This window comes from Actinia tenebrosa, unplaced genomic scaffold (assembly GCF_029948245.1).
Source record: "Actinia tenebrosa isolate PJP-AT-01 unplaced genomic scaffold, QUT_ActTen_1.0 PGA_scaffold8__29_contigs__length_14323225, whole genome shotgun sequence".
NCBI lineage: Eukaryota > Metazoa > Cnidaria > Anthozoa > Actiniaria > Actiniidae > Actinia > Actinia tenebrosa.
The window spans coordinates 4,002,670-4,029,776 of NW_028292585.1; the positions used below are offsets into that span (position 1 = coordinate 4,002,670).

General features: G+C 37.7%; 2 protein-coding genes across 2 annotated transcripts; one reads left to right on the forward strand and one right to left on the reverse strand.

Annotated features, from left to right (window-relative positions):
- Positions 1 to 2,294, forward strand: LOC116296058 (kelch-like protein 7). The gene has a single exon (XM_031704050.1). It carries the CDS (start codon positions 42 to 44, stop codon positions 1,935 to 1,937), a length of 1,896 nt encoding a protein of 631 aa, XP_031559910.1. The 5' UTR covers positions 1 to 41; the 3' UTR covers positions 1,938 to 2,294.
- Positions 2,283 to 27,107, reverse strand: LOC116295953 (E3 ubiquitin-protein ligase UBR2). The gene is made up of 48 exons (XM_089040836.1): positions 26,637 to 27,107; positions 25,924 to 26,002; positions 24,520 to 24,630; positions 23,701 to 23,834; positions 23,287 to 23,347; positions 22,954 to 23,034; positions 22,622 to 22,684; positions 22,176 to 22,299; positions 21,975 to 22,076; positions 21,565 to 21,601; positions 20,977 to 21,028; positions 20,400 to 20,456; positions 20,252 to 20,293; positions 19,620 to 19,701; positions 19,399 to 19,474; positions 19,199 to 19,298; positions 18,790 to 18,918; positions 17,903 to 17,996; positions 17,389 to 17,475; positions 16,792 to 16,856; positions 16,085 to 16,195; positions 15,875 to 15,940; positions 15,394 to 15,470; positions 15,083 to 15,113; positions 14,885 to 14,948; positions 14,362 to 14,548; positions 13,610 to 13,712; positions 13,451 to 13,499; positions 12,878 to 13,032; positions 12,439 to 12,550; positions 12,010 to 12,101; positions 11,455 to 11,678; positions 10,090 to 10,590; positions 9,206 to 9,312; positions 8,879 to 8,945; positions 8,464 to 8,524; positions 8,261 to 8,348; positions 8,042 to 8,097; positions 7,619 to 7,715; positions 7,068 to 7,138; positions 6,744 to 6,957; positions 6,328 to 6,421; positions 5,681 to 5,817; positions 5,251 to 5,386; positions 4,700 to 4,759; positions 4,487 to 4,564; positions 3,617 to 3,889; positions 2,283 to 2,981 (listed from the first exon to the last, which is right to left on the reverse strand). The coding sequence occupies exons 1-48, from the start codon at positions 26,996 to 26,998 to the stop codon at positions 2,840 to 2,842; spliced, it is 5,391 nt and encodes a 1,796-aa protein (XP_088896962.1). The 5' UTR covers positions 26,999 to 27,107; the 3' UTR covers positions 2,283 to 2,839.

Consider the following 27,107-nt stretch of genomic DNA (forward strand, 5'->3'; position numbering starts at 1 on the left):
ACGAACTTGAACGAAGCTTCTTTGACGATTTGGACAACGAAATGTTGTTAAATATGGGAGCTTGCGAATACAAACGCTCTTTGAATCTACTTCCAACCTTAAATAAGTTTAGGAATGAAGGAGAGAGTGGTTTTTGTGACGTTGTTTTGGAGACAGAAGGGAGACATTTTTGGGTGCATCGTTGTGTTTTGGCTGCAAATAGTCAGTTTTTTTACACGATGTTGAATAGTGGAATGAGAGAATCCAAAGAAAAGATCCTAAGACTTCCATCTTTATCATGTGTAGCTATGGAAAACATCCTAGACTTCTTTTATACCCAGGAAATTCGCCTGACAGACGATATAATTGTGGACATACTCGAAGCTTCAAGCTTCCTTTTACTTGAACCTTTGAAGAAGACTTGCATTGAGATACTTTTATCAAAGATTTCACTCGAAAACTGTTTTAGCACTAAACGTTTAGCTATGGAGTACAACACAGAGGAGCTCTTAGAAAGGGTAGAGGATTTTATGAAGAAAAACTTTCTACGTATTGTCAAGAAAAGTAAGGAGTTTTTGGAACTTTCACTGAAGGAGTTGTGTGAACTTATGAGCAATCAAGATATTCGTGTTCTAGAAGAAATACAAGTATATTATGCTGCAATCAAATGGGTCAAGCATGACGTTAATTCCAGGTCTAAGCAATTGCCAGTTTTGATTAAGCGGCTGAATTTGAAGGCCATATCATCGGATTTCTGGAATGAAGAGCTTGAGAACGAACCTCTTCTTCATGATGGGGTGTACAGGAGCATTATCTTTAACAAGTGCAATGACAAGGAAAAACAAAATGACTTGACTATTAGTTTATACCGTGAGAGACCATCAACCAAGGTACACAACGTTCTGGTTGGCATCGGTACCGGGAAATGTTACAGAGCATTTTGTTACGACACAGAGGATGGCGACACTTACATTTTACCCAATCTACCTACGATACAAGCCTTTCCCAACACAGTTGTGGTCGACAAAAAGCTGTATATCCTGGGAGGGGAAAGTCAGAGAAATATTAATTACGATCCCGTGAATAGCTTAAGGGTTTTTCCATTCGAGGTTGAAAGGACAGATTCGGGATTGCATGCAGGGTGGGTACGGAAACCATCGTTTAGGGAAGTTCGTAGGGACATAGCCGTAGTTGCACATGATCAGAAGATATATGTGGTTGGTGGTTGGATGAGTGGAGCAGTAGGAAGTGTGGAATGTTATGATTCAGTTTCTTCCACGTGGAGTCTCGTTGCTCCGTTATGCATTCCAAGGTCGCAATTAGCTGCAATCTCAACTACAAATTGCATACTTGCTATTGGTGGAAGCACGGATCAGGTTGTCGGGACTACCACTGTTGAACAGTACGACCCAAGTACAAACTCTTGGAGCTTCCTCCCACCAATGAAAACTCGCAGGCTATTTGGAAATGTCATTTTTGTGCACGACAAGGTGTATGTCTTGGGTGGGTATGACAACGCATTTGATCGCATTTCGAATTGCGAGTCTTATGATCCTTCTACTAAGGAGTGGAGTACCATTCCACCACTTCCAGATTTACTACACACTAATCAATCAGTAGTGACACTTAACAATGAAATCATAGCGATCACAGGATCTCCTGAGATCTACTGCAAAGCGGCATGGTACAACAGCCATGCCAACGTCTGGGAGAAAGTACAGAATTTTCGTTTAAATTTCAACATTGCAGGTTACAGGCTTTGTTGCCTACAGGTAAAGAAGTACTTCATCCAAGAGCTTCCAAAGGCTACTGCATCAGACATTGCTGCAGCTAACGTCAATAGCTTTCCAAAACAGGAACACTTTGTAGAGGAGAGTCATGCTTTAGTAGGGGATCTTGGGCTAGCGCTTAGTGAAGATGAACAAGATGATGATAGTGACAGTGATGAATGGTTTTGAACATATTTAGGATAGTACACGCGCGCTGATTGGTCGAAAACTGTGAGTTTGTTTGTGAACGGAGTACAGTGCTGACGCCATCCGCGCGCGCGAAGTTTTGCAAGATCCTGCAACTTTCTCGTTTCGTTTTGCGTAAATAAATTCAATACCGAAATATAATTAGTAACTATATAATAAAACAGGCGCCTACAGCTCGTGCTTCTCCTTACACTTCTTTCGTGTACTGAATGGAGCACGGAAAAAAGCTGTTTTATTTCTTAAGTAAATAATCTAGTTGAGAGGGATGTGGGAGATAACGGAACACCGAGTGTCAATATGAGGTGCCCATGTTAATTAAATTGCCCATTATTTGCTTAACTTGACCTTTATTTTTTCACAAGAATTGCATTACATCACACCAGCACGCCACCTTTCCTTAGACGAACTGTGATCGCTTTCTTGCATATTTCATGCTTTACCATTTGGCTTTTATATATCGTTTTTGATTTCAGGCTAGTAGTCCCAGAAATGATCCATGCCAGTACCGAGGAGATTCATAAAGAAAGTAACAGGATATTGGAACTTAGACTTTCTGAATTTCATGGCAATTCCACTCCGCTTTTAGGAGATATGGATAAAACTGTGAAAGAACTAGAAATATGCAATATATCCTCCTTTGACCATCTACACCTCTTGGAAATTTTAGCTCTTCTTTGTGTGGGAGGTATGGATAATTTCTGGAAGTATGCAATATATCTGTAACTATGCAAATTCACGTTTTTCTCTAGGGGAGTCCTAGATGGTTCCTGAAACTACTACACCCATGCAAATACGGAAGATTCCATTTTGAATGCAAAGGGATCGTAGATTACAAAATTGTCCAATGAACATCAAGTTACAGAACTGTCCAATCAAAAGACAGGCTACAGAATCGTCCAATCAATGGAGAGAAGGTTTCTATTGGATTCCAACGAGTGTGCAACTTCTTCAGCAATCCCATGATTCAACCACAGCTTTTGCAGCTTGTTGTATCGTTCAGGACACAAATAAAGCGGGTTTCCTCTCCTAAACAAAAGAAAAAGGTTCATAACTAGTCTAGGAAATACCAGGGTTCGTGCTGAGGTAACCACTTAAAATTCAAGGACTATTCAAGAAGTACACAAGGACCCAAAATTCAGTTTTCAATTTTCAAGGAGTATGTTCAGCTAACTATGCCAAGGTTTTACACGGTGGTTCCACATGGCCAACTTTCAGATTTTCCAATATTTCTGACTAGATCTATTTCAGAACCATGCAAGTTTTCAAGGAGTTTCGCTAACATCGTATAATTCAAGAGCTTTTCAAGTGCCCTTGAAAATGTGAATTAAATTCAAGGAGTTTTCAAGGAGTTTAAGGAGTAGCACGAACCCTGAAATACATATTCATGAGGCGGGATGGGAAGGGCAGTTTTTTTCCACCCATGGGCAAAAATGGAGTGTGGGAAAGTAAAGGTGACGTCTGCAAATCAAGAGCGTGAGTCCCTGGAAGTTACCACAACATTTTGACAAGTTAGCCAATTAACTGCGAGTACCATTCATATTACACCTGTAACTCGTGACCTTTTCAACACACTAGGTCACCACGTCTCTTTGTCTCTATTGTAGCCTATACCGTTCAAACTATTATTTAATTGCTAAAGTCAAGTTAAGACAGTTCCTTACCTTAGTCCGTGATCTGTTTCTCCATATGTATCCAAATAAGGAGCAGGATAAAAGCTACCTTTAGTACGACTAGCCATTAGTAGCATTTGACATTCACGAACGCGCAGGAATATGCCAATCCCTGCACCACAGAGCTGGGCATGTGCTGCGCATGCACCAACTTTATCTCCGCTGACTTCAGTTTGACAGCAGTAACTCTGGGAACACAGCATCTCACCACAGACCAAACACAAGACAGGGGCACGGCTTTCATCACCCTCAGAGTTCGGACAACTATGGCATTAAAAAACAAAGCCAAGAGAGATTGGTTAGTCTACTGAGCTAGTGGCTAATGACTAAAACATTTGACTCCAGATTGAATAGGAATTTGACTATAGAACCCGCAGGTAGCACAAACAAGGTTCCTGTGTATGGTTTATAAGGGAATGTATAGGAGTTATAATAAAGTTACGAAAATAAAATGTTTCATTCAACAATTTGCCTCAAAACCTGCTGCAGTTGTTGCTTTTACTTTGTTCAGTCTTCTGGCGAAGTTTCAGCGCGATTTGAGGCCGTTTAGTGGGTTTTTTCAAATTTTGGAAAATCTTTGGGGGGCACTGAAATATTATATTTAACGCTAGGTGATAATGACCGCTGTTTTGTTTGATTGCAGACGCATGCGCCGTAAAACTATCGAATCTATGCATTTATATTTCATCACAAATTTCGTGCCCTCCCCCCCCCCCCCCCCCACGGTTTCGCCGCCCCTGTCAAATAAGGTTAAACTAGTAGTCCATGGGCCAGAAAGCAAAATCCCTTATCAGGGTACCCAATCCAACAATAACGACAATTTGACCTTGAGTCAGGCTTATTGTTAGGGATCATACTTACGTGAATAATGAAGCTCTGTTGATCAGCTCACTGTAGTCTCTTGGGAGATTCAACAGGTGGTTTGGAGTAATAGAATACCTTACAAAAGAATATATTATTAATTACGACAGCCATCGTTATTACAAGGTGACATCTGCCTATAAGATAACATATCTAGATCATTCCAGAGGATGGGAGGTTGAGAGTAGCATATATTTAAAAATTTGCACCTACCCCAATGGTTCAACACCAGCATGTGCCAGGGTTTTCTTGACAAAATCATGGCTGCACCATCTAAATATCAAAGATAATAAAATTTAATGTGACCCTAAAATATGTGGGCAGGGTGTGGGCAGGGTGTTGGTAGGGAGTCAGTAGAGTGTTGGTAGATTGTCAGTTGGGTGTAGAAGGATGTTGGTAGGTTGTCAGTAGGATGTTGGTAGGGTGTCAGTAGCGTGTTGGTAGGTTGTCATTAGGGTGTTGGTAGGGTGTCAGTAGAGTGTTGGTAGGTGGTCAGTAGGGTGTTGGTAGGCTGTCAGTAGGGTGTTGGTAGGTTGTCAGTAGGGTGCTTGTAGGTTGTCAGTAGGGTGTTTGTAGGTGGTCAGTAGGGTGTTGGTAGGCTGTCAGTAGGGTGTTTGTAGGTGGTCAGTAGGGTGTTGGTATGTTGTTAGTAGGGTGTTTTTAGGTTGTCAATAAGTCAGTAAATTGTCGTTATTAGGAAGTCAGCAAGTAGTTGGTACGTTGTCAGTTGGGTGTTGGTAGGTTGTCATAGTTTGCTTGAGTACCTTTTGGCAGCCAGGGATATCACAGATGAGCTAATATTATGGGCATCTTGATTCCACTGTAAGATATCTACTAGACACTTTGGAACTGATAGATAGTGACAGAGTGCATCCCACTCTTCTTGGCTGGTACAAGGCTCTGTTTTATAGAATAACAATGCATAGAATGTCATAACCATCATCACCATCATTGCCATCATCACCACCACCACCACCATCATCATTCTCATATATGGCAATGATATCGATCATCATCCCTGGGCATGGTAATTAGCACCCATCATGACCTTCACCATCACTGTCATCATTAGCACCAACCTCTTATTCATCATCATCATCATCCCTAACCATGGTCATCATCACTACAATTACCTTCTCCACCACCCCCATCACCTCCACCATCATTCCAGCTGCTCTATTCTGCAAATGTTACCTTTCAAGCAAGAAGGTCCTTGGATTTCTGTGAGAAAGTGGAAAAACAATGCAGAACATCGAAGAAATGGTAGGAGCATTGTTTTAACGTGATGCTGTAGCTTTAATGGAGCAACATGAGGTGCAGAAGACTGTAGGCTGTAATAAATGAAAAAAGGATGCTTTACAACTCAAAATGGTTTCCATATCATATTTACATCCATTTTAATAATTATGCAGCTTAGACCGCATGTATTATAACAAATGGGCTTTTGACTTCCATCAAATAGATGGATTCTGGCCATTCTTGACTGTCCACCCAAACAATGGGTAGTTTTCCCAGTGGAATACAGAATGTCTGACCAACAAACTCGATTTCACAAGACATTTTAGTAGTTATTGATTTTTTTCGTAATGTACCTCTAGAATGTATTGATTCTAAGACAGATATTTAACATTTTCAGCAATCAGTGTCTATTCCATGCTGTATATTAAAAAACGCATTTAGGTAGTCCGACATAGCAACAGTAACTAGGATGGTAGAACAATAAATGCAGGGTCAGTGTATTTCCAAAAGTCGGAATTAGTTTTTTTAATTGACGGAAGCCAAAAACTCAGATGTTGTCTAGGTTGGGTGATTATGAAAATAGGTGGCATTGAAGAACGTACCCTGCCCAGTGTCTCAGTTTACCCCACAGCCAAGCCATCTTCATCGCTTCATCATTGTCTCTTGTTTGCTCAGTAGAACTACCTTCTTCTTGTTCTGTAAACAATATGGCAATCAATGACTTGTAAAAACTCACTAGAACCACCACCATTAGGATCAAGATTATCCCTCTCACCCTCATCATCATCATCATTGCCATGTATCATCATCATCATCAACATCCTCACCACCATCATCATCATCACCAAAAATTTCAGTTCAGTCATTGAGAGTAAGAGTTAGCAGCTGAGCACTCATCAAGAATGGTCTATTTTGCAAATAACTCTGAACTAAAGTTTGCAAGCTTTCCCAAGAGATACAATTGGAAATATTCAGAGATGGCAGGTGGTAGAAACAATGACTTATCATTATTTCCTACCGTTAGAGTCCAGCTCTGGAGAAGTAGTAAGTAAGGTCTTCACAAGATGAGCAGCAAAACACATCTGGAAAGAACAGATATCCATTGATGAAGAGTTTTCAAGGCCAAGCACTGTGTTCATGGAAGATCCCGGTGAGGTGTTGCCAGCCTGTTGGGGCTTCCCTTTCTGACTTTCCTGGTACTGTAGACTCGGCATGGACAAACGTAATTTGATCTGTAAGCACAAACAAGAAAATAATAAACATAATTCAAATAAATTCAAATATTGATCTGATATTTAACAATTATTTACCAATAAGCACCGAGCCTGAGATTTCTGCTTACCATGAGACTGAAGATATCCAAATCCAATAAAGATGGGCTTTCTTCATTTGGTATTGTATCTGGTGTCAAAACTAGAACATGGAAAGAAAGAGAAAGAAAGAATTGGAGCCTTGTGTTCATATGCCAACTTGCTTGAAACTGCATCATCATCAACATCATCATCATCCTCAAATGACTTCATCATCATCATCATCATTCTCAAATAACATCATCATCATCATCATCATTCTCAAATAACATCATCATCATTATGATCATCATCATCATCATCATTCTCAAATAACATCATCATCATTATCATCATCATCATTGTCATCATCCTCAAATAACATCATCATTGTCATCATCATTAACATCATCATTATCCTCAAATAACATCATCATCATCAACATCATTGTTATCATCATTATTCTTGTTCATTTGCTATAATTCAAATGTCCCACCAAGCTCTCAAAGTTGTCATAAATTTTACTTTGATCTTTTATTTAACAAAAAACAAACAAACAAACAGACAAACAAACAAACAAACAAGTTGTCTTTATTAATGTACCTGCTAACAATTTTAGACAGTGTTTCTTTATTGTCTTTGAATCAGATGTTCCTGTAGTAACAGCAGCAAGTCTTGTTAAAGCTCCTATGCATTGTGACTGGAAATCAATCAGACAATCAATCAGACAATCAATCAGTCAGTCAATCAATCCATCAGTCATTTAATCAATCAATCAATCAGACAGACAGACAGAAAGGCAATCAATCATTTGGCATGTCTATATCTTTGCAAATCAATGTGTGAAACACATCGATAGACACTTGGCTGACGTTCAGCCAATCAGTGATCACTATTGATAATTGGACAATAGTAGGCTGAATGTCAACTGACATAAGTTCAAATGCTTTAGTGCACAATTACCCTGTTATTCAACTTGACGTTGCAAACATTTTCAAGCAGTCGTGACCTGGACTGAGTACTCACCTGCCTTGACGTTAAACCATGAAAAAGAGGCTTGTTCTCTGCTCTCATAGCACTTTCTACAAAAAAAACAAGATTTTGAAACGAAATATGTTTAATAACATGTTTAATGCAAAGTTACTAATATTTTTATAGGCCACAAGTGAAATCTCTCTACCAGTCTCCTTGCCATTACAAACATTATGCCAGAGGCTGATAAGAAGTCCTCAATTAATATCTCACCTCCGCTTTGTATGGTATAGGCACAGGCAGTCCACATCATGACAGGAACACGCACATCTTCTTCATTTGGATCAACCCCTAAACCAACCTAAAAATTGTTCAATGGTGTTTAGCTGAGAACGATTTCCATTATGGAAAAACTAATTAATATATCTAGAAAGTTTGTGTCACTATTTTACAGTTCTGTTAAGAATGGTACTTACAGTAAATGCAGCCTCAGAAAAGACTTTCATCATGTCTTTAAGTGTGGCAGAAAACTTGGAGCTGAAAAGAAAATGGTTTATGACTATACCTGTTTCAAACAACTTTGCCAGTTGGAGATCTGAGATCTGAAATCTGGAACCAAAACAAATGCCCTTACCTTACCTCCTTACATTGGGCGTAATGTTTTCCCATTTCTGACCAAGTGGCAATCTCTTGAGAATACGATTCTTTGTTTGAATGAGGACTTGAGCTGGCGATATGTCTCAGATTTCAGATTTCAGAATTCAGGCCGAAAAATGTTTTGAAATAGGTGTATCACTCTCTTCGCCATAAATGTAGTCAAAGCAGTTTATTAAACATTTTATAAAGTTTCTAATCTTACAAGTAGAGCATCTTAGAAAATAAAAAACTTACCCAGGTCGAGTGAAAGCTTGAATAAAAGCTTGAAATTTTTCTGTAAAAGATGGTGGGTTGACTTGTTCTACAATATCAAAAAAAAAATTCCATCAGTAGAAGCCCCTGACCATATGTGAATGGCTCCTTGCCCTAACTATAATTTATTGAAGATTCTCAAAACTCCAGTGTATGCAGGCTTAGCATCACTTCTGATGTCGGTAAACAAAAGCAGAAATTAGAAAACAAAACGAGCAGCTCCTGGATTCAAGGCTAAGCCTGCATGCACTTAAGAGTCGCCAATTAGACAGAAGAAGAAAAGATCATAATTTTAGGAAAACAAAAAACCTTTTTTCACTTCTTCCTCTGGCTGAGTTGTGAAGGTAGCAAGGTTTGACATGACAACATCCTGCATGCTACTGAGGTATTCCTGTAGTGTTACCTCATCTACGGGGCTGGATGAAAAGAAATGAAAACATGAAAAATGAGAATGGGAATGGGAAAATCAATAACTCAGACCGAAAGCAAAGAAGCTGTACTTAAGTTGGGATGATGAGATGTATGGATAGGATGATTGGGATGGGAAAGAATGGATGCAGATGTAAATGAGATCATGGGATAAGTTAGAATGGATTGGATTGGATAGGAAGAATACAGCTATGGGTGGTAAGGGATGGATGTAATCATAAGTGGGATAGGGTGGAATGGATAAATGGATGGATGGAAGGAATGGATGGATGGATGGAAGGGATGGATGGATGGATGGATGGATGGTATGACTGCTCCCGAGTCATTCAGGGTGTGAACCCAACCAGAACTGAGGCCAGGAGGCCCCGACAGGGATGACAAAGGTGAGAAAAAACAACAAAAAACAACTCCTTTATTCTTCCAAATGTCTTCTCGTCAAAACTCGCTCCTGGACTGAAGAGCACATATCTCGACAGCCCATAATGACATACCAAAGGAAGCCCAAAACTACTGGGAAGCAGTTACAGATGGATAAATGGATGGATAAATGGATGGATGGATGGAAGGGATGGATGAAAGGGATGGATGGAAGGGATGGATGGAAGGGATGGATGGAAGGGATGGATGGAAGGGATGGATGGAAGGGATAGATGTCAGATGGAAGGGATGGATGGATGGAAGGAAGGAAGGAAAAATTGATAGCAGGTAGTCAGGTTAAGTTAATTTTTATTCACAGAGGCAAGCATTTTTACTTAGTGATCTACCTTTCATGTTTTTCAGATGCCAATGAAGGAATAATAGGAAGTACTGTGTTACAGATACATCCACACAGAGGACAGAGAAACTCTCTTCGGTTCACATCAACACTGATGAACTGCCTTAGTCTTAGAGCTCTCCTTTCCTTAGCAATCACCGAATCAAAGAACCCTTGCCAGCAATCACTGTGCATTATATGACCACAACTACTAGTATGAAGACCCCAGAACATGTCCGCTGGGGGGTAAAGAGGATCAAACTCTTCTCCATTTTCAAACATCTTGCCTCGTGCCTTGGAGAGCACAGTTGAGCGTTGTACAAATGCAGCCATGACAATCGCTCGGCCCTCTGTGCTGACTTCCTGTTGTTCTTGGCAGAGAATACAAGGTTCTAATGGGAAACGATTGGCTTTGGGATCTTTGTAGTTACGGTGATGTCCCAGTACTACTGGAAAACTTGTGCTGGATGATGATGCACTATCAGTGTGAGTAGTGTTATTATCTATTGAACTGCAAAAGAAACATTTATTCTATTATTTTTGGGTGGCATGGGTGGCGTATGTTGCTAATCCATCTCCTTTCACCCCTGTTCAAGCCCTGCAGTTGTTTAATCGCCTTTGCCAAGAGGGTTTTTTCCAGGTTTTCCTTCCTCCATAAAAATTAAGATGTGAGTTGAACGAAGTATGAATGTAGTATATGTGTGTGTGTGGGAGATGGGGGGGGGGGGGGGGGGGGACTTCAAATGGGCCCTGGTTCCCCTTGTTTCCTCATGGACTTTGCCTAAAGAAAGGATTAAAAACAATATTCTTTGCATTTTTTTAGTTCAAAAAATATCCCTTACAGAGCAGGATAGGAATTTCCAAGGCGTGGAAGAGCATTCTGCTTATTCTCTGTGGAACTTTCTCTGGTAGGGGGTGTAAAAATGTCCCTTTATTAAATTGATAGTGGATTGGGTCTCAAAATGTCCTTCCTATATAGTTAGGCTGCGTTCATAATGTATGGCAGGGGGGGGGGGGGGGCAGGTGAAATTGAGGGGGGATCAGGAAAATTTTGGTAGGAAAAAAGGGGGGATGGGAAAATTTTTATCAGAAAAATGGGGGGGATGCAGAAATTTTGGAAGAAACTACAAGCCTTGCTTAGGGGGGATCATATTTTTTGCATGACTTTAAGGGGGGGGGTGTTAAGAATTATTTTGAACATTTCAAATTTTCACCTGCCCCCCCCCCTTCCCCTCTGCCATACATTATGAATGCAGCCTTATGGTAAATGATTCTCTATTCAGAGGACACCTCTACTCAGCAGACACCAGCAAGGTACCAAAGGTGTCTTCTTAGAGGTATGACTATCTGTAGTAAGAAATAAATGTAGTCTCACCGATCAGTTTCCATTGATGCCAGTAACTCAGCGTTCTCCCTAATGAAGGCTTTTTGTAATGCAGACATCTGAGCCATGATTTTGTTACGCTTTTCTTGTGCCAGACGAGCTTTCCTTGCCTTTTCATCTTCTACTAGAGTGGTGGATTCTTTCTTGGATAGTCTCGCCGACAGCCTCTGCTCTGAATCTCTCTCTTCTAGTGCATCTAGCTCAGTATGGAATTTCTGTAGAACAATCAAGAAGTTTATTATTGTCATCTTAACGAAAGTAACACTAATATTATTATCATCTTCGACCCAACCTGTGCTCATCATCATGATCAACATCATGATCAACATCATGATCAACTTCATCAACATCATGATCAACATCATGATCAACTTCATCAACATCATCAACATCATTATCATCATCACCATCATTATCATCATCACCATCATCATCGTCACCATCATCATCAACATCAACATCATCACCATCATGATTAACATTACCATCAATATCATCATCAATACCATCATCATGAACATCATCATCATCATCATCATGTCTCACCTTCAAGATCCACTCAACCAAAGACGCATGCTCCTGTAAATGCGGGTTGTCATGGAGACCTTCTAACAGCTTCAAAAGGGTTTCTTGCGGTCCTGATGAAAACACAAACGAAATAAGTATTCATGACTGAAATAATGGACCCTTCTCAAAATTGTCTTGAATGTGAGGCTGTATGGGAATACGAAGGAAATGCTGCATTGTGGTTAACATGGTTAACTCTAACGTTTATACTACTTTGACCACCACTGCACACTTAATTCATTCATGTTACTTTGTAATCATCATATTTGTTTTCTTTCTTTCTCCTGTGATTTTTAAGAGTGATTTTCCATAAATCATGATGTAAACTTGTTAATTCATGTACAAAAATAAATAAAGTCTAAATAAAAGTCACAATACTGATTTATCATTCATTCATCATTTATTTACCATATTTAATTTTTGTTGTTGCTAATTCAATAAAGCCAAATTTGGTAGATTGCTGTCCACTTTCCCTGTGTCTTTGAGCTTCCAGGAGTCCTAAGCATATCAGATGAAGTGCCTGTGATAAAACAACAGGAAAATCAAGAAGTGCACGTCAAACCATTAAAAAGAAAAAACACTAAAAGCAGCACCATCAGAATGTTTTGGAGTAGATGGTCATAATAAGAAAGCTGACTGTGATCTGATACAAGGAACAGAAGGTAATTTATACAAAATGAAAAGTAGCCTGTGGTTAACTTTGAAACAGCAGTATATCTGGTAGATGAGAAATTATTCTGAAAGCCCTGTAAAAGGTATTAAAAACATCCAAACCATTGGGCTGCTGAGGTTTTACAGCTGCTGTTATTGCCAAAAAATGAAACAATTTACACTGACTGACTCTTACCTGTTGTATATGGGTATGATTGACTGTTTTTGATGTTCCTGTAGCTGCTCTAGTTATGATGGTACCTAAAGTCCTGATCAACACCTTGGAGCTCAGCAGGTTAAGAATGTTAGCAAATGTATGACAAAACTCTGGCGGCAGAAGTGGAGGGCATGCTAAAACAAAAAAAACAGGGCCACATTAAGACACGTGGTGCGACATGTTATCAAATGGATGACAAAACTCTGTCGGCAGAAGTGGGAGCATGCTGAAACAAATTAAACAGGACCACATTAAAGTACATAGTGTGACATCGCTTGCAATGGAGAATTTTCAACAGTGTCCAACCATGCCACTGTTGAGTGCGATATTGCCAATTACATCACAGAAGTAGAAACAAGTTCTACTTCTTGAGGTCAGGCAACAGGTGGACACTGATGTTATTCCTGGAGCCTCAACTCTCACATTAAATTGGAAATAGAAAAGATCAAACATGCTGTCTGTAGACTTGTTATAAAATATAGAAATCTAAGTTTTTATAAAAAATAAAATTGAAATTAAATTTAAAAGTTTTTTGAAGCTAGAAATATTTACCACCAAGATTCTTGTTCTTCTTCATTCTCTTTCTGTGCTGTTCTTCTGCCTAAAAATAAATAAATAATCTTTAAAATTGAAATTATTTTAAGTTTAAGTAGATAAGATAAAATGCATTATGGAGAATAACTTTTAATTAGATAACTTGTGCTTGGAAACCTTGGATTGCTCAATCCTACTGTAGTGATAGAAGAATGGGTTGTACTCCTTGTAGTATTCCTCCTTTAACTCGTACAGACCACGCCCAGTCACACCCGGTTTTCTTGGATGAAAGAATGGAAGGTTAAGTGTCTTATTATTTGTTTACATTCTAGTGTATTGCTATATTGAGACTGACTACTCTCCCATACTATTCATTCATGCATCCATCGATCCTATCCATCCATCCATCCAACCATCCATCCAACCATCCATCCATCCATCCACCCATCCATCCATCCATCCATCCATCCATCCATCCAACCATCCATCCATCCATCCATACATCCCTCCCTCCCTCCCTCCCTCCCTCCACCCATCCACTCATCCACCCATCCCTCCACCCCTCCCTCCCTTCCTCCCTCCCTTCCTTCCTCCACCCATCCATCCATTCACTTCTTTATACTCACTTGCCAACCCACCACTAAGACACCCACCCAGACATTCATTCACTTAATCATAAATATTCAATATTTATCTCATAGCTCTATACTTGATATAGAAATAGACCCTTTTCAACTTCCTTGATTCCAGATTCATTTACTCAGCATAAGCCTCATTTCATCATCACAATTTCAACAACACAAACCCTTTTGACAATCCACAGACCTTCACTGGACCACATAAATATTCTACACAAAATTAAGGCTAACCCAAAGCAACTGACAGTTCAAAATTGGAGTATTTTTTGGTATGGAAACTTGGAAACTCACTTGAAAGTGGCTACAGATGATATGATGTGATCAACACTATGTTCATTCTCAACCACAAAATCCGGCAGTGGCAGGGCTTTGACCAGTTCACTGTGCGCCATAGGTTTAATGCACAAATTATGGATAATCTCTCGGCGGAAGAAATCATCTGAGGTCACTTTACCAATACCTGGGATATATCGTTCACCTGGGTGAAAATATGGAACAGCAGAAAATTAATCTTAATCATAACAGAAAACCAATTTTGGCTACAAATAAAAATTACCATATCACATGAAGGTAATAGTTCCTGTGACGTAACTATGCATCGCTTCCTTCCCCGTGACTTTATAAATATTAAGAGATAACTAGCTAAAAACTAGTGTGAGTGGTGTCTGTGTTTCTAATGAAACAGTAATGATAAAAAGGTAAAATACACCGTCAGCGAAGGACTAGCGTTCAAAATGTCAGTATAATTTACCTTTTTATTATTACTTTATAAATATTCTTAAGTATCTTTTAGTGGGCAGGTGACATTATTTACCTATGATTGCAATTATGAGAGAAAGCCACTCTTCTGCAACTACAAGCTTGTGATTTATTTTATCCTATGAAGTGATACAATTGAAAAAAATCATCTTTTGAACTGAATTAACTGTGATTAATTGATTAATTAAAGAATTGAAGAGAGAGAAGATAATTTAATTGTGATTTCAAGAAGGGAACTCTATAAAGCTCTTACCCCATCAACTTTTGATTCGTCAAATGTTGGCCTGCAAGAAGCAATGATACCATTTTTATCAAGATTCTTCATAACAAAGGAGAAATAATTTTAAACCTAAATATACGAGCAAATAATCAAGAAAGGAGAAAATGCATTTATTACTATTACTATGGTGAAAAAATATGACACTAAAGATCAAAAAAGACAATCACTCACTCACTCACTCACTCACTCACTCACTCACTCAATCAATCAATCAATCCTGTGAAATGTCTAGAATAAAAAATATTGATCATCGTATGTTGTTGTTAAAATATGTTGTAACTTACTGCGCCCATTCTAGAACACCAAACTTATCTATCAGATTGACCAGGAAGTGATCGCTGTCCATGTATGCAGCAGAGGTCTAGAATGGGCCACAAGTTTATTAGTATTATATATACCATTTTACCCTCAAATAAATAATGTTGCTATTCACACAGCTGTCAACTCACATGTTGATTTTCATGTAGGGAGTAGAACAGGAGAACTCAGAGAAAACCCCATGGTACAGAAGAGAACAACACATCAAACAAACTCAATTCACAAGTGGCGATGGCAGTGCTCGAACCAACGACCCGACCTGTTGGATTTACAGCAGGGGAAGCCCCCAGCCTACATTTCACTATCTGAGTATTCCAAAGTTACACTGTTTTTAAACAAGGGGTTAGTGGGTAAAGTTTCCCAAGTCCATGTGTATCCTGGAGATTTATGGCACTCTGTGTGTTTTCTTAAATTTCTTTGAGTAAAACTCTGTGTTGTATTCCCTACCTGCATCATGATTATATCTTTGTCATACATCTCTGTTCGACACTTGATATTCTGATAATGGAACACCTGCAATATATGTAAGTAGCAACCAATCAGAACAAGACTCTCTAGATGATAAGTGATGGGTGGGAGACCAATTATGAACAAGGTAAAGAGGTCTGTTTATGCCCAGTGCAAAAAGAAATGATATTAGTAACCATGACGACTAACCTGGTTCATAATTGCATATCCATTTCTTCTCCACGTCCCAGCATGCACCTGGGCCACCATAACAAGTGCACGTAATGAATACTCCATGAGGAAAAGTTTAAGTCCATCATCCTAACAATAATGTATTCAGTTACATATTATTTTATTAAAATGCAGTTTACAGGTACGTTGATGCACAGGTTTACGGGAAGCAAGGGTGGGGTTTTATGGGTGGCATGGTCTGCTTACGCAGTGCCTCTCATCAATGCAACCCCGGTTCAAGTCCCGCTGGTCTCAGTGTTGTTCAGGCCCATCGCTAGGGGTGGTTCGAACAAACCCCCCCTTCTTCACCTTCAAGTTTAACACTATTTTAGTTTTTCAAGAAATGGTATAACTAAGATTGGTAGAAAAACGAACCTCCCTTTTCAAGGTCCTAGCGATGGGTATACTATTGGTTCTCTCCTGTGCTTCGAGGGTTTTTTCTCTGGGGTCGTATTTTTCTTCCCTTCGCTAAAACCAACTTCTAATTCCTAATTCGATCTTGGCAGTCTTTTGGATTGGGTTACCAAAACCTGTTAGGCCTTACGACATCCACCCAGCAGTTTTAAATGCATTATTAGGCTCATAGAAGTTGAAATGATCTTTATCATTGATAATAGCTGTAAGCTTTGATCTTTCCCAATCATGGTGGTGAGCCATTTGAAAATGTTTTTGAATTTATCACCTACCTTAGACTCAAAACTAAAGAGTTCATCAAATTTGCCATCATGTTTATGACATCCCAGTAAAAGACCTATCACCACAGCAGTAATGTATATATATAATATCATTATTCACATTGTAAATGTTACAAATTCTTATCGATGAAACGAATAATAATGACCTTTTTATCAAGTTCTAGATTTTGCTTTGACAATTAGTCACACTGTTGAATAGTTAGATTAATTCATCTACATTAGATAATTATGCAGTTGACGTCACCTAAAATAGTAAATATGTGCCAAAGTAATATAATGCCATGCAATTCTGGGGGTTTACTTTACCAGAGAATGAGTGAAGAATAACTTATCTAATTAAGGTGACAGCAATTGTTCAACAAAAAATTCTAAATTCACTCTAACATCCAAAATTTCAGTACAGTTTCCAAACTTTTTGACATGGAGTTTAAGTGTGAATACAAACATTGAACTTCAAATGAGTCAAATAAAAAAAAACCTCATGTGAAGTTTGATGTTTGACTTGAATTGTACTTCGCTCAAAACTCACTTGTTGTACTCAACACACCAAAGTAGTAACGACTAGTATCAGTTGAGCATAAAACTAACCTGCCAAGAATCTGGAGACTGGTAAATGGATTGAAACTGGCTGCTTGGAGACATCATACTTGATTACTTTAAATGACTTGTGAGCAACTGAAGGAATATTGAAGACATCAATAATTAGTATGATATTGAATAATGAAGCATGTATGGACATTAAGTAGATGGATGGATGGATGGACGGACGGACGGACGGATGGATGGTAAAATGGATGGATGGATGGATGGACGGATGGATGGATGGACGGATGGATGGATGGTAAAATGGATGGATGGATGGATGGATGGATGGATGGTAAAATGGATGTATGGATGGATGGTAAAATGGATGTATGGATGGATGGATGGATGGATGGGTGGGTGGGTGGTTGGATGGATGGGTGGGTGGGTGGGTGGGTGGATGGATGGATGGATGGATGGATGGATGGATGGATGGATGGATGGAAATTGGAATTGGAAAATAGATGAATTTCTAGAAGAATGAATGACTGGTTGAAACAAAATGTAACAGTGTTCTTACCTTTTACTTCTTTCAGTTGGTATTCTTGATACTTATTTTTGGTCTCAAGCAAAGCAAGGGTGGCATCTCTGACAGCAGTTCTAAACACCTCTGACTAAATAGCATCAAATGCAACATGATGAGCTTTCATGTTTCTTACAAATGGATTGCGTTTCTTTGTATAAATGTTGTGTTTGTGATACCTGTGTCCAAGCTTTTCCCCTCAAAGTTGGGTTTCCTGTGTTAGCTGTATATTTTATCTATATTGTTTGGGTTACCTGTGTCCAAGCTTTTCCCCTCAAAGTTGGGTTTCCTGTGTTAGCTCTATATTTTATCTATATTGTTTGGGTTACCTGTGTCCAAGCTTTTCCCCTCAAGGTTGGGTTTCCTGTGTTAGCTCTACATTTCATCTATATTGTTTGGGTTACCTGTGTCCAATTTTTCTCTAAAGGTTGGGTTTCCCGTGTTAGCTCTATATTTTATCTATATTGTTTGGGTTACCTGTGTCCAATTTTTCTCTAAAGATTGGGTTTCCTGTGTTAGCTCTACATTTCATCTATATTGTTTGGGTTACCTGTGTCCGATTTTTCTCTAAAGGTTGGGTTTCTCGTGTTAGCTCTATATTTTATCTATATTGTTTGGGTTACCTGTGTCCAATTTTTCTCTAAAGATTGGGTTTCTTGTGTTAGCTCTACATTTCATCTATATTGTTTGGGTTACCTGTGTCTGATTTTTCTCTAAAGGTTGGGTTTCCTGTGTTAGCTCTATATTTTATCTCTATTGTCTGGGTTTCCTGTGTTAGCTCTAGTGAGGGGGGGTGGGGGTCAGAAGAGGTCTACTCCTATGATGTGGATTTGGACCAATAATATTATTAAAAGAATAATTAGTGTGACCTAACAGGAACTTACATCACTGACGCACCAATCCCTGACCATAGAGAGAACAGGTATCATACGTAGCTGAAGAGTAAATGCCGATTCCCATTCTGGATCTGATTCAATGTGCTGCCCTACCTTTCTGGTTACCATATCCATGCCCTATGCACAAACAAATGAACATCAATTAACATATTATTCCCTTGAGAATAATTCTTTTTTTTTTGCTCATGCAAGAAAAGTTTTATCTAATATGGATGAAACCCCCAAAAAAGAAAACTATTCCCAAGTGAGCATCTTCCAATGGAACATGTGCAATAGAAATATTAAGAAATATTAAGTTTACTACTGGAGAACTGCCAAAAGTAAGAGGGTTCTTACACTATGCCTCTAAAGAAAAATGCTTGAGAATAATAAGAGGCAGCATAAATCTTGATTATACCTGCATATTCTTTAGAAGAGTAAAAAACAATTCTAGGAAATTAAAAAACTTCTGACGAAGATCATCAGTCCAGGCGATAGGTCTGTGCTGAAGGACGTATCTAGAAACACACATAAGAAAAAGTAGTCAAAATAGAGAAAGTGGGAATAAAATGAAAAGAAATTGTTAGTGAATAAAAGGAATGAAGGAATTTTACTCACTTGAGGTCCAGTAAGACATACTGCGCACGGCCTAATGGTTGAAATGGTCCATGGAACTCATAAGTGCCACTGTTGCCTTTGAATTTTTTGGGAAAAAAATAAAATTATGAACTTTATGAGCTCATTTAATGATCACCTTGGAATATCAGAAAATTGGGTCATAACTAGAGTTGGTCATAGTTTATTTGGTTGTATACAAAGTTTCGGTAGTTTATAAATACCATTTCTTTTGGATTCTAGTTCTTCCATGAATGTCTTGAGGATGACAATCAAGATATCATGTTCAAGTACAAGCATCCTCGCCTGAAATAGAATAGAAGGGAAATGAAAAAAGGATGAATGGGAAATGATACTGAAATGAGCCTGCGCTTATTTATTAAGTCTTTCATCCATTGCTAAATGTGGTCATTTTACTCAGTCATTTATTTATTTATACATTTATTAAACTGCCATCCCTCTGTGTATCTTATTTATCTTCTCATCCATCCATCCATCCATCTAACCATCCATCCATCCATCCATCCATCCATCCATCCATCCATCCATCCATTCATTCATACATCAATCCATGCATCATCCATCCATCCATCTAACCATGCATCAATGCATCATCCATCCATCCATCCATCTAACCATCCATCTAACCATGCATCCATGCATCCATCCATCTATCCATCCACCCACCCATCCATTCATCCATCCATCCATCCTCCCACCCATCCACCCACCCACCCACCCACCCACCCATCCATCCATCCATCCATCCATTCATTCTTTTATCCATCCATTCATTCTTTCATCAATCCATTCTTTCTTTCTTTCATCCATCCATTCAAAATGTTAAGCTACTTACCAGTGTTGGTACAGTGAATATTTGAACTGAAAACGATGTGGCCTAAAAACAAACAAAGTCTTAGAAAATCAAAACAATATGACACTGAGTTGAAACAAATTATCAATAAAATTAGATTTTTTAAGATGAGTTCAATAGATATACTTACAGATACAGAATGCTCATGGTCATCTGCTACAAATTCAGTCATTAATTTCTTATAATTCTGAAAAAGATCAAAATATTTTGAAGCAACTGAAAATGTGAATATATCAAAGAAAACAGCCATTGCCATGCATCGATTGAGACAATAGTCATTACAGGGACTATACTAAAAAAAAGCACTTGTGCCAAGCTATAAGATTTGAGACATTAATAAAGTTTATTATTATTATTATTAATATAGACTACCATCAATCAAATAAACTGTTAGAGTATGTAAGTTCCAACCTTTTTTTGACCTAATGGCAGAGCTTTCAATATTTTTTGGAGTAAGTGGTTATTCTCAAATATTAAGGGGCAATAAATGGAATTTTAGACCCCTTTTTTATTAATTATGTGTACTATTAAGTCGAAAATAGCCAGCAGTTTAGGCAGAAGTATCCGGCGATAAATTGCCGGTTGCCGCCTTCTATTGAAAGCTCTGCTAATGGTTGATTTGATTGATGGCAGTCTATTGTCTGGTTTCCCTGTTGCGAGTGTTGTCTCGATCAGCTGATAACAATCAAAACAGTTGTTATTGATACCTTAGTGAAGTGTATTGCAAACAATTTCTTTCCTTCAGAATCCAACAGCATTCTTGAATAAAAGAAAAACAAGTTGAGGCTTAACAAGTTAAAAGCTAAATTTGCACTTTTTTATTTTGACATAAATTTATGTCCAGCAATATGCCTGAAGTGAGATGACGTTTTACCCCCGACTCTATACCATAATAGTTTTTAAAATTCTTTCATATTAAAATTTTTGATTCCTTAGAGAATACTGGAACAATAGTCATAATTAAAGAACAAAAGCAATGTGAAAAGGATTATGGTCTAGATACGGGGGTAAAACATCATCTTGCATCAGACTTATCACAAATATTTCTCATGGTGAAGCAATTTGGGATGGACATAAATTTATTTCGCTCAATAAAATTTAAAAGCATCTCAAAAATACATATTGGGAAATAGCCATGATGAAATTTGGTTCATGAAATCCAACCAAATTGTCCAAAAACATTTTCATCATAATGAAATGAGAGATAAGAGCAAATATATTTTTTAACTCGTTACTTGTAAAGGCTGTCTTGTGAAAAAGGTTTTTTCATTGTAACAAAGTAAAGAGAGACTTACGAATTCATAAAGACTTTGTGAGTGTTTGTTCTTGCAGCTAAAAAGAAGTAAATACTAATATAAGTAATCCACAAAAAATAGAAAAGAGTTTTTCTTTCAAAAACTATTGACTAAAAGCTTAACAAGAATCATGGACCTTTCATGGAATAAATGATTTTTTGCCACATAGCCTCACAATCAAGTGCTACACGATCAGAATAAGGTGACACAAGGTTTAACAGGTTCTTATCCTCATTGGAATAAACAAGTTGCCGTGTGATCAACGTCCACTTAATCCTCACTTGGGGAGGGGTGGGGATGACAAAAAGAACGCCAAACAAACAAAAAGAATGCGTTTATTGATAGAATGAAAAGTACGTTTTTACTAGAGCTTGATTTTAAAGTGAAATGTTTTTGTCAACATTTCTTACTTTTCCATAGTTTTGCATCTTCTTGGAATACTTTGTCCAGCAAGCATTCTTGATTAGATTGTGTCTCCACAACAATTTCACACAGTAATCGTCTTAGACCATCTGAAAAAAAATTGGTAGACACAAAAAATTTGAGAAATCCATTTTGGGTTCCCTGTGGTAACAATCAACAGGAAGCCCAAAGCATACTGTATTCTATACCTGAATGTGAGGTGATTTTGTTAATCCATCCCAAGAGGCGCAACACAAATAACTGGTGTGCAACAACTTTGTGATGCATTACTCTGCATTTAAGAGGAGAACGACCAGGACTAGAAGTTCCTCTCTGTGAAAAAAAAATTTATAGAGCAATCTATTAGGGCCAACCTTTAATCTAATACAATTTAAAGATATACATGTTTTTTCCTGCCTCTTAGACTGTGAGCGGTCCCACTTTTCCTCCAGACTCATTTAAAGACTGAGGTTCCATTTGGCTAATTCAGATCTCCACGCACGTCCACAGGAATCCCACAACACTCATCTTTACTGAGTCTGGAAGGAAAATTGGGACCCCTCCCAGTTTACCTGCCGCTACTGTATATTGATATATTTCTCTATTGTATCCTTTTACTGTCTCTCTACTTTGATCTGCTTTAACTAGTTTTTACCTCTATTACATTTCTTGAGGTTTCACATATTTCTTTTTGGCCAACTCTAACTGGTGAACGGCCCTTGAAATAAAATTGAAAATATATTGTAAATTGAGTATCAGTAGCATCGTACAATTTCCATAACACAACCAATAATTCAGCACAAGACATCTGGGTTTTTTGCCCCAAATCAAATTTCCAACTTTTGACATTACATTTTTTCTCAATAAAAGCTTAAAACCCAGACATCTTTGGCTGACTTGTTCACCTAATTATAAATATTATTATGAGAATAGGTGTAAAGTGACAAGCATAGAAAGACAATACAAAGGCGATGTGGTATACAGTACCTCTCTATCCACTACGTTGGCATATGCTAAAGCCATCTCTCGGTCACATTGCGGTATGGCATCTGTCAGTGTTAAGATGACCTAGAGGAAAAAAATATAACAAAGAATGTGTAGTTCCAGCAGAATATCCATACCCCCACCATGGAGGGAATTTGTAAAAGGACCCCTCTACCCCAGTGAAACTCCAATTTTCTTTCTCTGCCCCCCTCCCCTCCAGAATTTCTAATTCCCTCCGTGATTGGGGTACAGATGTTTTATGGAACTACGTAACACACCTTATGCATTCATTACAGTATTTAAAAACTACATGTAGCATATTCAAATTTTAGTTACCTCTTCATATGTGTGTACTTCATCATTAAATAACATGGTGACAAATGTATCTTCATGGCACCTGCATTTAATAATAAGTTAATAAATATAATAGGACGTTTGCACAATGGTGTCATTGACCTCTACTACCAGACTCCCTTGCACGCTTTCTTTTGTTCAGTTAATTAGCACCAATTGTCTTACTATTCTTACTAGGGAATACAAATTTAAAAAAAAAGAAAATTCGCAAAGCACCTTGGTAGTGGGAGTCAAATGACGCCATCATGCAACCGTCCTATCATAACAGATAACAAAACTTTTGTTGGGTTCCCTGTGATACCAGTAACCCAGGAAGCCCAAATAATAAACCAATTTCTACTTTAAAATTAGTCAAAAATGCCAATCAATCAACACATTTTATAATTGTATTCTTACTTTATGTCATGCAGAGTGCTGGGTAGAGATTTATTCTGGTCCCAACAAACCATTTGTACGCAATGCTCTAATGCTGTCTTGTACAAGAGTTTTGCTCTGTTCACCATGTCTGGAGATAATTTGTCAACAGGATTCTGTAATAAAAGATGATTTAAGAGAAAAATTTAATGCTAACCTGTTTTAGGGAGTGTGAACTCTGGTTGCTCGTTTCATGTTTTCTTGAGAAAAAAGTGTCTACAGGATAGCATTATTGCATGTATGTTTCAACTTAAATCACAACATTTATTCCAAGAAGATATAACTAGTTAAAAACTAGTGTGAGCTGCGTCGGCGTTTCTAATGAAACAGTAATGATGAAAAGGTAAATTATACACCGTCAACGAAGGACTAGCGTCCGAAACGTCTGTAAGTTTTTTCATCTTTTTCACTGTGTATAATTTACCTTTTCATCATTAACATTTATTCCAGGTTTTTAATGTTCTTTTATATTTTATCATTACTCTGAAACAACCTCTGGGCTGATCTAAGTTAGGGCATGGCTAACTCACAGATTGAACCCTGAAACAACCTCTGGGCTGATCTAAGTCAGGGCATGACTAACTCACAGATTGAACCCTGAAACAACCTCTGGGCTGATCTAAGTCAGGGCATGGCGAACTCACAGATTGAACCCTGAAACAAGCTCTGGGCTGATCTAAGTCAGGGCATGGCGAACTCACAAATCAAACCCTGAAACAGCCTCTGGGCTGATCAAAGTCAGGGCATGGCGAACTCACAGATCAAGCCCTGAATAACACCGGCTATCTTTTGTCACATTACCTCTTCATTATCCAAGTCGGTGCTTGGTTTATGAAGATCACATGATGGTCCTTGCTTCCACGCCTCTGGATCACCACAGTCACAAAACCCACTCCCAAACGATGTATTCATCTGCGACAAAAGATATCAAGATAAATATAACCATAAATAATAATTATGGCTGGGTTTAATTTCTGTATACGGGGATTAAATTCATTTTCAAAGTTACGAGAAAAAATTTAAAGTTTCCAGCAATTTTTTGAGTGATAGACATGACAGGGGAAAAAACGAATGGATATCAGAAAAATGTGACCTGATTTATTTTTTAGTAGCAAAATAGAAAATTAATGAGCATTTTCTGGGCTAAAGATAATAACTGGTCAATCAATCGGCAGTCATGATCACCAGCCAAATTAGTTTTAGCTTGGTCAAGCCTTATTTCTGCTCAACATTACCGGTCAAAATGACCAGCAAGGCAAAGATTTGACTGGACAAGTCTTACTGGTCGTTATTCGTAGCTGGATTTAGCTATTTTGTTTTGTGTGAGTTTTGAACCCTATTTTATATATTTAATTTCTGCATGAATATTCATGTAATTTGCGGGGGGGGGAAAATTTAAGAATGAGTGACAATTGGTAGCTTTTGTTGAAGTAAACTGAAAGATAATTAATAATAATAATAATAAATAATCTTTATTGAGGTTATCGCTGTCACCATAAGGTGATTTACAAGAGAGACCTCTAAAATAAATATATAACAAAAAAGAAAAATGAAGACTAAAATATAAATATATAAAAATAACAAAAATGTAAATTTACAAATAATGACAATGTTAGAATGCAGACACTAAATGTGTGCAACACAGAAGCTAGGCATATTACCACTGAACTTTACAGTGCTCAGTAGCAATAGAGCAGAGTGTTGCACACATTCAGTGTCCGCATATCAAATAGTCAAATATTAAAAATAGATATTATATATGAGATATGAATAGGATTAATTAAAAATTATTAGTGTCGATATTAAAAACTATTTAAATTTCTTAAAGCTCTTTTAAAACTAGCTAATGATGGGCTTTGTCTAATTGATAAGTCTAATTCATTCCAGTCGTTTGAGGCAAAATTTGTCGATGTCCAGTGACCCCAGTTTCTAGTAGAAGCACTCTTACGGATATTGTTCTTAGATCTAGTGTTATAATTGTGTATGTCTTTATTAAATACTAAGTTAAAACGATGTGAAAATAAATCATTTAAACATTTATAAAGAAAAGTTGCCCTATGCCCTATGATATTGCATAAGATCTAGCTGAACCCATTTCACCACATCCTGTTGTCTGAAAAAAAATTTTCCAGTGTATATCTGACTTGTACTAGTATCTTGAGTTTAATATGGTATAATAAGAATATAAAGGTTGGTTTCACTGACCTTATACTGATGGTCTTTGTGGATGCTCTTTTGAAAACAGTCAATACAAAGCACACAAGTTCCATCATAACCGCAGTCTCTGCAACCCCAAAATGACAATTTTATCAATAACTTAATATTGAAATAATAATATAATAATAATAATAATATTGAAACACAGATTTTATCTTTTCATGTTGAGATTATCTTACTCGCTCACTGCACTCTCTTGTATAAGATAGCACCTCAACACTTGAAGATAGAATCATTACTTGTTTGCATAGCTGGTACCTTGGTTGAATTTAACACATTTAAGAAAAAAATTGCTAATAAAATTTTTATATAAATAACACTTATTGAATACATTACAATTCAATCAAGTGGAAGAAGAGCGCTCCATGGAAACCATGCTAAACCCCATTCATTATTGTAATTAAATATCCTAAAAGTGGAGTTTAAATATAAATTATATCACAATGGAAAAGACATTTTGTTTACATCATAAAATAACAGAATTTACTCCACATATTTTGTTAAAACAATTACAAAACTTAAAAACAAATTTCTAATAGATAATCTTTTTCTAATGATGTTTAACTTATAATTAGTAAACAAATATAGTTAATATTTATCACATCTTTTTATAAAACTATTTCTGATAAAATTTTAATTTCAACAAAAGCTATAAATGCATAGTTTCGAAAATATTCCTATTAGGTACTAATATACTTTACCTGCAAGAGAAAGTCGGGTCTCCATATTTAAACATTTTCCCGCACAACTGAGGTGGCTTATTCAAGCTTTGCAGTTTTTCCAACCCGGTTGAAGGTTCTTCACCCAACAAGAAATACTCCAACACGTTTAATATCGTCTCCTGACATAATTCTTCCTTTACATTAACTTTCAATGTCTGTGCATTAGTAACTTCGAAGCAAGGAAAGACTTTGTCCGAGAGTAGTTGGAAAAATAACTTTTTAAAAACGTCAGGGTCGTTGGTCGTGGCTTGGTTCACGGTTCGCAGCCATTCCTTGGCTAAGCAGGCTTCTCTAGAGTCTGCTGCCATAAAAGGCACCACTTCCATCTCTTCGTCGCTCATTTGTGCTGCGTCCTGGTTATTTCTTCAACAAGAAGTCGGTATCCATAAGGACAAAGCTGCAGAAGTTGAGGAATATAATGACTTTTATTTTATATTACGTAGACTCAAA

What these genes read in the sequence shown, in the direction of transcription:
- LOC116296058 (XM_031704050.1), top strand. Translation starts at nt 42, where the DNA reads ATGTTGTTAAATATGGGAGCTTGCGAATACAAACGCTCTTTGAATCTA.
- LOC116295953 (XM_089040836.1), bottom strand. Translation starts at nt 26,998, where the DNA reads ATGAGCGACGAAGAGATGGAAGTGGTGCCTTTTATGGCAGCAGACTCT. An exon ending in GACCCGACTTTCTCTTGCAG is followed by an intron (nt 26,003 to 26,636) that starts GTAAAGTATATT and finishes TTGGGGTTGCAG; the next exon opens with AGACTGCGGTTATGATGGAA. An exon ending in TTGCAATACACTTCACTAAG is followed by an intron (nt 20,457 to 20,976) that starts GTATCAATAACA and finishes GATCTTTTTCAG; the next exon opens with AATTATAAGAAATTAATGAC.